The following is a 10,249-nucleotide window of genomic DNA, read 5'->3' as shown; positions in this document are numbered from 1 at the left end:
TTCTGATTGAGACATAATTTCAGATGTTTTTCCAAAACCGTATTTCTTTCTTTCGTTACTCAGAACTATAAAGCACCACGTCCAGGGCTAATAGGGATTTAGTTTGTCATTCAGTGATACTTCAGCTGTAGTGTTGATTGTAAAAAGGAAAGCAAAGCATTTATGGACTCACCTTTAGTACAGCGTGGCATTCATTATGTAAATTATTGTCTCTTGTAGGGTAAAACAGAAAGCAAGGTAGGGCATGCTTTAGAGTGGGCCTAACTGACACGTCATTGCTGTGTCCTTTGTTTCTCAGTCAAAATTCCCATCTCTATTTCAACAGCTCATAGGCTCAAAACTTTGTTAATCAACTGATGACATCATGGTGAATACAACCTTTTTAAACTTTTTATTTGATCGCATACAAGGTCTTGAATAATCAGGCCTCATTTTATCTTAAAGAACTCGTAGTTCTGTATCACCCCAATAGAGAGCTTGTGGTTTAAAAGTAGAATGGGAGGCAGAGCCTTTAGCTTCCAGGCCCCTCTTCGCTGGAACCAGCTCCCAGTTTGGATTCAGGAGGCAGACAACCTCTCTACTCTACTTTTAAAAAAGCATACAGTCAGGGCTAGGTCAGGTGATGCCTTAAGGAAAAAACACTTTGAGGCAAATGTTATGATTTGGTGTCATAAATAAAGATGAATAGAATAAAAAATTGACACTGTTGTTTCTGGTATTCAGCAGAGCTAAAATCCGAGGTCATGCAAGCGGAGCCCGTAGAGACAAAATCCACAGCTGGACTCAAATTTTCCTTTCTTTCCTTTGTGTCACAAAATTATTTTAATCAAATTAGAAAATGTGCGATAACCAGCATATATATCCCTAATTGTATTAATAGATTTGGTAATGTGTTGTTTTTGGAAGATCAGCCTAATTACAAGATTTACTCATTTATATGCTCTAAAATACATGCAGTGTAATACAGTTGGGGGCTCTTGCAGTACCTTCCTGTTTGGATACTGCAGCTGCTCTTATAAAAGAAAAATCTAGTTTGGTAACACCTCTAGCGTGTATGAAATACCATTTGAAGGCAGATGAATAAAATATTTAGCTTGCAGATGGCATTTTAAGAGACCTCTCAGTGGAGTCTATATTAACAGCAGGACAATAAGTCTCAGTTCTGTTCCACATTTTACAAAATGGCTCCTATTGTGTTGTTTGAAATATGCAGCGATGAGGCTTTTAACCCGAGGCAGAGCGGGAGATTGTTGGTAAAACTACTTTTCTTCATCCATCTATTTTCTTAAATACAATTCAGGGTCACCAGGGGTCGGAGGTGGCATAACAGGCAGGAAGCCACATCTTATAGTAGTTGTTCTTTTAATGAAATACAATATTTGTAGGTCAAAAGCATCAGATTAGTCTTCGTGTATCTACTTTTATTTGTGATACTGTATTTTTTTCATCACCACTGTATCAGTGAGGCCTTTAAAAAGTTTTGAAGCATTTAGATTGGAAACCCACAAACACATGACCCTGTAAGTCATTGCATCTGTTGCAATCTATTTTTGTCGAAACCGTGCATTGACTACATGTGCACTTATATGGTAAAACTGACAAAGTTAAAAACATTTGCACTTAATTAAGGGAGCCTGTTATGGTGTAAAAAAATTTCTGGGTGTGTCTCAAATGTTAAAAATATCCAGAAAGGTTAAAAGAAAATCTTGAAGAGATGTTGAAACACAATAAAATTGATGGTACTTGGTATATACTTGCTTCCATTTCAACATTTCCCCACTCAGGATTGATCTTTCAAGTCGATATCCTGGCCTTTGCAGAGACCTACACTGATGTGCAATACTGTGCAAAAGTCTCAAGCCACCCCACGCAGACATTTCACTTTCAGTTTGCCAGAATTTTGTCTTTTTTAAAGTGGTCTTGAGCAACACTTCTCCAGGCATTCTGAAAGTCTCTAAAGAACTTTCTTTGAACATTGGGTGCCTTTTCATTCATTTTAAGTCCAGTCCTTTATTTTGTTAAGGCACCTAACACTGATCTATGAATAATTCAAGCATAAAAATGCACCTAATTCAAGGGTGAACGAGTGTTCTATGCATAACTCAGAAAAAGAAACTAATTACATATTTAGGCACTTTGTTGCTAGCAGCTTGTTGCAAAAACAATTTGTTCCCATTTATTTATCAAAATCTACATAAAAATGCCAAAGACTGTTTAACAGGAGTAAAAATAATATTTGTACTTTAAGAGGAACTGGACTCAAGATGAAGTGGGAGGAGTTAAAATACTACGTAGAGCAAATGAACAGATCTGAAAGTGAATCCCTTAAGAAATACGACAAAGTTCAGCAAAGACCTGACACAGGACCAAAGACGTGTATCTGGCCTCGAATTGATCTACTGTTCGCTCATCATGGTCTCAGTGAGCGTGTGGATGTTACAGAGCCATTCTAAATGAAATGGGAACAGATACAAAAAGGCAGAGGTATGCCAAATTACACAAGAACTGGACTGGCAGCAGGTCTTATGGAATGACCAAAATAAATTTGAAATTTTTGGTTCAAATCACTGTCAGCATGTATGCAGAATGCTACGGTTAGATTTCTATCCAGCATTTAAGCCATCTGGAAAGCATCAGACTGGCAACGGCTCCATTTTTGCAGAATGACAATGACCTCAAACACACTGCCAATGCAGTAAAAGCCATACATGCATGGAAAAAACACAGTGGAGAACTATGAGTCATGGACTGGGCTCCCAGAGCCTGGATCTCAACACTGTTCAAGCAATGTGGGATCATCTTGACAGAGAAGGAAACAAAAGGCAGCCATCCTCAAAGGAAAAATGTTGGCGGTCATTCAAGATGCCTGGGGAACTGTTCCTGACGGCTGGAGAGTTCAGGTTAGGTTGAAGAATAAGGGTCGTCATATCAAATATTGACTTTCAAGCTCATTAGAATGATAGAAACTGTTGCATTCACATGTATACTTGCATGTTTTTAAAAATCCATACATTTTTCCCCCCATTTTCCTAGCAAAATGTAAAGAGAAGAAGAATGAAGGGGGGAAGAGAGGAGACTTTTGTACTGATATCATGTTAAATAGATGTGTGGCTGTCTAATGTGCTGAAAGTTGACAATATAAAAAGGCACACAAGAAGGTTAAACTTGGGCAATCTTGCATCAATCTGCAGTCCTGCAGGTTAAGCTGTGTAGCATAGTCAGGATCAAGGGTTCCTGTGGCTACTAGTTGTTACCACGCAGAGCCGTTTCTGTGCTGTGTACAAACATCAGTCTACTAATGAACATAAAAGCGCCTGCAGTGAGAATGAAGGTTTATTCATCTGCCAACAGTAGCAGCAGAGGACTGAGAAGCCTGTTCTCTGCTCATTAATAACACCCATCTGCAATTATTTCCCCAAAATGCTTTTTGTAAGGTCAGCTCAGAGCCAGAAAAGCTATACAACAAAACTCTTTATTAGCATAATTCAACACAAAAGCTTGCTCCTGTCGCAGTGCATTCTGGCACACAAAGATCACGTCCTTCTGGCTTTCCGTGGGCGGCATCCATTGTGTGGCACGGGGGTGTTGTCAGTGATAGATACCACCTCCAGGCCTCCCATTGTCAGGCCTTTGATTGCAGACTGCAGAGCAGAGAAAAATGCATTCATTCATTAAGAAAGCTAATGGGAACAGATCAACATGTCTGCAGCGCCTTAAATTATCCTCATTATGACAAGTCTGGAAATAATTAGAGGACCACTTCTTCATGCTGTGACAGGTTTGCTGGTATTGACCGCCCACTCGCGTATCGGCACAGAGCAGGGTCAGCGGAACAAAACACAAAACTAGTTTCATTTTCATCCTGTTATCCTGCAGTAAATTTTCCTTCTTCATACAAATGGTTCTTTGATTTTTTATCCTTCTTCTAACAGTGCAGATAGGGTAACATAATAAACAGGTAACACAAATAAAAGACATTTTATTTTAAAATGAGATTAATCAAAAGGAAAAAGTCAATCTCGTGCACATTTAAACAAAATGCACTCGTACCAATAACTTTAACATGATGTCTTTGAAGGCTGCTGTACTAAACGCTGCTCCTCCGATTGCAAAAATCAATAGATGGGCCCTGGTGAGCTGTCAGTGTAGCATTTTTCTACTTGTGAAAATAACATCAGCAATTTCTCACCCCAATGAGAAAGACAGATGGGAGCATGCTGACCAAACAATCAATGTTTTCCCAGAGTACAGCCATCAGAGAATTTGCTTCAGAGGTTAAGGATCTATGTAATGTTACAGTATGTTGGGAAAAATTACATATAATATTAAGAAGTTTCAGTTTCACATGTTTGCCTGTCCAACCGTCTGAAAATAAGCCAACTCTTATTGGTTGTCTTATTGGGTTATGACTGTATGCTTGCCTTTTACAGAAATATGACAAATTTCGATACCAAACTAAAGTACGAGCACAAGTTTATCATCTACTAAGCCAAAATTTTTTAATAGGCTGTTTTAATGAGGCTTCCATCCCTGTTAACTGTCTTCAGTCTGAAGACAGACCAAACAACAAGCTACAAAAACAATAACACTAATTAAAAATAAATCTTAGTTTTATCTGGAATAGCTTTAAAGATTTCTTTATAGAAACTACTCACCAAACGCCCAGGACCAAGACCTTTGACCACAACACGCACAAAGCTAACTCCTTTGGCTGTAGCTTTCTGTGCAGATGGACAGAAGAAAAATCTGAGATGAGCAGCATCCCTTTGGTGTTCAGAAAAGTCCAATAAAGCCAACAAATGAAATCCTCTCCTGGTTCTGAGGCTAATAGATGTGATTAGTAATCTTGATGAAAAACACAGTTGAGGAGCTTTAGAGCTTTAGACACATCATTGCTCTGAGTCTATGGCTTTTTCTCTGCTTTGCCACTTCTAACATGTTCAGAATAAGCAGGTCTCCAATTAATGTCATTCACTAGAGTCTTAAGATCGACTTCAACAAACAATAACTGCAGCTTTCATTACTTTGTGACAGTTTCGCAGCTTAGCAGCCATTACAAGAGAAAGTAACCAGAGGTATTCAACTGTTAGTTTTAGGTATGTATACAAAGAGGCTTAATTGACAAAGAGGTAAACAAGAATTATTCTTTAAGATTACTCAAAACCAGTAGAAAAGACTCTTAATAAAAGTGTACAGCTACTTTTAATTTTCAATTGTAGCAAAAACATTTAGAAACTGATGAGAGGAAAGTATAATTTAACTCTACTGAATATGGCAGCATTATAATAAAACTTAATTTATCAACTATGTTGATTACAACAAATGAAAAAGAAAATCTGTCCGACCATAACTTTGTTAGCCCGCAGCCTTTAGAAAATCCTCAGAGAAGCCAGTTTGTTTACAGCAAACATTTAATATTCATGAATTAAGTGTCGCTGCACAAAGTGGAGAAGCAGCAGATGCTGTAGTCTCTAATTTTAATTTAATTGGAACAATCTTCTGCAGGGATAACGAGGTGGCCCAGCGTTGTGTTGTATCGAACTCACCGCAGCAGCAGAGATGCCCGCAGTCTGAGCAGCGATCGGCGTCGACTTCTTGATATTTTTGAAACCTTCTGTTCCGCAGGATGTCCTCACCACGGACTGCCCTGCGCTGTCTGTCAGCTGGATGTGAGTGCTGGTAGAGAACACAGCGAGTTACTGGGTCGCAAATTTAAATCATAGCAGAACATCTGATTTCACTGAATTATGATAACAGATCCAAGCAGCAATTTTCCCTCTGAAAGCAGGTTTCGTGGTTACTTAATAAAATCAGAACACTACGGCAAATGGGTCTGAAATTACAGAGAGGAAAGACTAAAATAATGAAAGTGCTGACTGAATCTTGAATATTCTTTAAGAGATATTTTCTGACACTTACATTGCAACAAAGTCAATTTGCTCCTGTCAAAATATGACTATTAAAAAGCCAAATGTAAGAGTTTGCTTTCACTTACTTGTTGTATGTGGCTTTAATATGAACAATTGGTAAGTCTTCAAACTTCTTCCCACCCCATCTCAGTGCGCTGTCATGTCCAGGCAGTGGAGGTAAATAGCTGTAGGATTAAAACAAAGATTAGAGATTAATGATAATACTGCAGCAGGCTGTGCTTCTGTTTAATGGAGCTTAGTTTGCTGACAGTAGACAGTGAAATATGATGCTGACAGGTGTTAAATTAAAGAGAAAACATGAATAAATGAATGAAGACAAGCGTCCTTTCACATCAATGCACCACGTGATAAAGGTAAGCAATACAGTCATGCTGTGGGACATGTATGAAAAACCCTGTTAATTCGGGGTTTGTATTAAGATGGTGGAAGGAAAGATTAAGTACACATCACTGAAGCTTCAGTCAGAAAAACTGCTCAAGCAGACAATGAACATTTAAATCTACGTGTAAGCCATCAGTAAACAGTGTTGGAAATTGTGGTTGACAGGGCGCAGATTTGATGATTGTGGTGCACATGTGTTAGGAATAGCAATGAGAAAGGAAACAAAAAATAAAGACAACTTTTTTATGTGACTGGAAATGTCAATACAGGCCAGACAAGAAGAACAAGCAGCTGATATTTTTAGTGCTGCAGGAAATAAAGTAGTAGTGAATGCATTAAAAAAATAAAACAAAAACAGACCACTGAAACTCCTAATAGATGCAGCTATGAAAATCCCAGGTAACATCCTTCTCAATTTATTGTGTTCAGAAGATTTTCAGAAAACTTGACCTTTGACCTTGAGTTCAAGGTCATGGAGATTTGGACCTTAGCAGCTATGCCTATGGTATCAGGTTGAAATTCCTAGGTGACTTTCTTTTTGAATGATGACATTCACAAACAACACCCCATCAGCCTCTTACAGCTGTGCCCCCTCCACCCCCCGCTACACATGGTTTGTGCCAATTCATCCATAACCCATTAGCAGTAAGTTTAGGATTTTACAAGTTCTTATTTTGATGTCAAATATTCAAACTGAAAAATGATTTCATGTATCCATAATATATTACTGTGTATTCAAAATAGATTGTGACATTTTATTAGTCACAATCTATTTTGTGACACTGGGATATTAAAAGCTAACTGCCAACTTTATGCAGAGGATGCAGTTATACACGTACCAGCTAAGTCACCTGGTGAAGCAGCAGACACCTCAACGCTACATCTAAATGATGTCCAAAAATGGCTGGAACAAAATCATCTTGTATTGAACTTAAAAAAAAAACTGTTTCTATGTGTTTTTCGATTAGGAAACGAAGTTCATCTGATGATTTTAAAATCAACCCAGGGAACGAAGAAATAAAGGAGGTCAAAGATTTTAAGTTTTTAGGAATAATCTTAGATTCACATCTTAAATTTGACAAGCATGTAAAGAAGATTTCTAAGATGGTCAAGGCTAATCTGAATTGTTTTAAGTTAATTCGGCACTATATACTCACTTCAGCAGCTCAGGTATTTATGCATTCTATGATATTTTCTCATTTTTCATATTGTATGACAGTTTGGACCCAAGCAGCACCATCTACAATTCAGCCTGTGGTGTCCTTATATAACCAATCTTTAAAAATAATGGATAAAAAAATCTGTTCGGTGGCATCAGTGTCACATTTTAAAGAAATATAATCTACTTAGTTTTAAGAGTTTTAATCATTTGTGTTTTCTTAAATTAGTTTTTAAATGTATAAATAGGATGGCCTCAGAGTGTCTCAATAGAGACATCCAGAGACAAGATAGTAATCGTATTACTAGGAGTAAGGTGAACGGCCACTGCAAGATATTATATCGCAGATCTACATTTGGTCAGTCAGCTTTTTCTATAAAGGCTTGCCATCTGTGGAACACACTTCCAACCGATATCAAATTGATTACAGATATTAGATCCTTTACATTGAAGGTTAAAGTGTGGTTAAAGGGAAATCAAAGTTGTAGTCATTTTAACTAATGATTTTAATTTTATTTTAAATTATTGTCTATTAATTGTAATTGTATTTATGATGTAATTTGGTTTTATGAAAATGTATGTTTTATTGTAAAATGTATCTATTTAGATTGTAAGCCCAACAAGGGACAATTGTTGAAAATTAGCAGTAGCTATAAACCTATGTGCGGTACATCAGTTTCATGTCTTGCACTTGAACTATGTTAAACTGCACTGTCCCTTTTAAATAAATAAATTCAAATTAAAGATGAAACCTGAACTGCTGACTGCTGAACAGTGAGGACATCCAGTGGGGGCTTTGTTATATTATCACAATTTGATTTAACTCTTCTTTTGCTCAGATTGTCAAATTACAGACCCCGGAAAACAGTGTGACACAAAAAATAAAAAAATAAAAAAAGTAATCAAAACTGATTTTATATTTTATAACCAACTAACAAAATAACTTTCAGATGGCAGTTTCCATTAAGTGACAGGTGAGGAATGTCTCCCTCTCCTTTTTTCCTCTTTCATTTGCCAAACCAATTTCCAACTGGCCCCATTCCATTAACACAGTCACCTTACACGTGAAAGCTCCCCGGTTCAACTCCATGAGGAGACGCATGTTGTGCTGCAGGAGACCAAAAGTTTGCATAAATGGCAGGGCTGTGTCATAAAGGGCATCCAGCATAGAAATCTGTGCCAAATCAAATTTGTGGATCCATCTGCCGTAGCGACTCCTTGGGAAATAAGAGAGCAGCTGAATGTACCATTTGCTAAACAAACTTCCATTTGTTTACTTCATTTTGGAAGTAATTTAGCAAGGATACCCAGCTGAATTTGGGAGAGCCTAAAAGCCTCAGCAGCATAGGGGGAAAAGGAGTGAGTGTGACCACTGTGCTATTTGCTACCAATTACATTTAAAAATGTTTTATGTATATAGCGAGACCAAGAGTGCATTCTATTAATTCAATTGGAGATCCAGAGGCCATAGCACAATGCAGTACAGACACAATGAGCTGACCCTGGTAGAAGAACAGATGTATATGTGTGTGTAGTGTATCGATAGATACATACTCTCATACATACATACAAATGGGTTCAATACCTAAAATTTCATAAAATAATATTGTGGTCAGTTATTTAATGTATTGATCTCCGTGGGGAAATTCCTCTGTGCATTTAACCCATTCACTCTGTGAAGCAGTGGGCAGCCATTGGGCGCCCGGGGAGCGGTGTGTAGGAACGGTACCTTGCTCAGGGGTACCCCTGAGGGCTACCTGGAGACAGAGTTACTGCAAATCAGTATATAAACTTCTTTCCATCCTAATGGAACCAGTTTCTTCCAGAACGTCAAAATGCCCCATCCACAATATATTTTGCAGTCAACCCAGACGCCTGTGAACTTTTCGGGCGTTCTTCGTTGCTCTCAAATAAACTAATTGTGCAATATCTTTCTGGAAAATGATGGTGCATCCCTCCAGAAGAGTTCAAGAACCGCGTTGGGGCGGTTTGAGCTGTACATTTTGGCACACCTTGCTAAGACTTTATGTTGTTTCATTTCATTTGCATGTACATTTGTGACTGACCTGAAGTCCTTCGCAGTCTCTGCGCTGGAGGATGCTTCTTTCTCCTGATGCCTGATAGCACTGCTGCATATTGTCCGCTGCAACGCTCTGCTTCCACATCTGTACACACGCAATTTAATTAGCAACAACTTTATGAACCTGTCATATTAAACATAATCTGCTATTGATATTTCAATCATAATTATAAAGGTGTCATCTAAAATACTATTTGTTATCCAAATGCTACAGCCTAGAACTAGCCGCCAGCTAACATAAATGCTAAGAAAACATAGCCAAAAAGCACTTACAGAGAGGCCGTATTTCCGTTCAGAGGGGCAGACAGCTGTCGACATACGGTACTCAGTGAGCTAAACAATATACAGCTAAATTTATTCATGTTCCACACACTTATACACAATCTTGCAGCCAGACGTTAAATAACTATACACACAACAAACGTGACATTGAAGGAGCAATCCAGACCAGACCAGTAATACCCCCGGAGGTGTGCGGGGGTGGCGTCACGTTCAAAAAAATAATATATGTAGAAGCTTCACTTATACCTTGCTTATAAACCGTTTTCATTTAATTAAAATATAATGATGCTATTTTAATATGGCTGTATAAGTGGCGTATTATTGTTTTTTTAATATATTAATTTCATTTCACACCCACAGTTATGGGTAAATAGATCGTCCGTTTTCCCGCATAGAATTGTGGGTCGAGAACGGAAA

General features: G+C 38.0%; 1 protein-coding gene across 1 annotated transcript; it reads right to left on the bottom strand.

The window, feature by feature from the left end:
- Positions 1-3,453: 3,453 nt before the first annotated feature.
- mrps11 (mitochondrial ribosomal protein S11) lies at positions 3,454-10,008 on the bottom strand. The gene is made up of 6 exons (XM_085157585.1): positions 9,824-10,008; positions 9,537-9,635; positions 5,996-6,094; positions 5,547-5,676; positions 4,656-4,721; positions 3,454-3,641 (listed from the first exon to the last, which is right to left on the bottom strand). Exons 1-6 carry the CDS (start codon positions 9,910-9,912, stop codon positions 3,534-3,536), a joined length of 591 nt encoding a protein of 196 aa, XP_085013711.1. The 5' UTR covers positions 9,913-10,008; the 3' UTR covers positions 3,454-3,533.
- Positions 10,009-10,249: the final 241 nt, after the last annotated feature.

Source organism: Neolamprologus multifasciatus, chromosome 1 (genome assembly GCF_963576455.1).
Source record: "Neolamprologus multifasciatus chromosome 1, fNeoMul1.2, whole genome shotgun sequence".
NCBI classification, from domain to species: domain Eukaryota; kingdom Metazoa; phylum Chordata; class Actinopteri; order Cichliformes; family Cichlidae; genus Neolamprologus; species Neolamprologus multifasciatus.
Note: the sequence above shows the minus strand (reverse complement) of the source record. Positions and strands in the feature narration are given on the sequence as shown.

Excerpts from the sequence above, each read along its gene's own strand:
- mrps11 (XM_085157585.1), bottom strand. The coding sequence starts at position 9,912 with ATGAATAAATTTAGCTGTATATTGTTTAGCTCACTGAGTACCGTATGT. Across the intron at positions 6,095-9,536 it reads GAGACTGCGAAGGACTTCAG|CTATTTACCTCCACTGCCTG; the intron begins GTCAGTCACAAA and ends TTAATCCTACAG. Across the intron at positions 5,677-5,995 it reads ATTAAAGCCACATACAACAA|CACTCACATCCAGCTGACAG; the intron begins GTAAGTGAAAGC and ends GTTCTCTACCAG.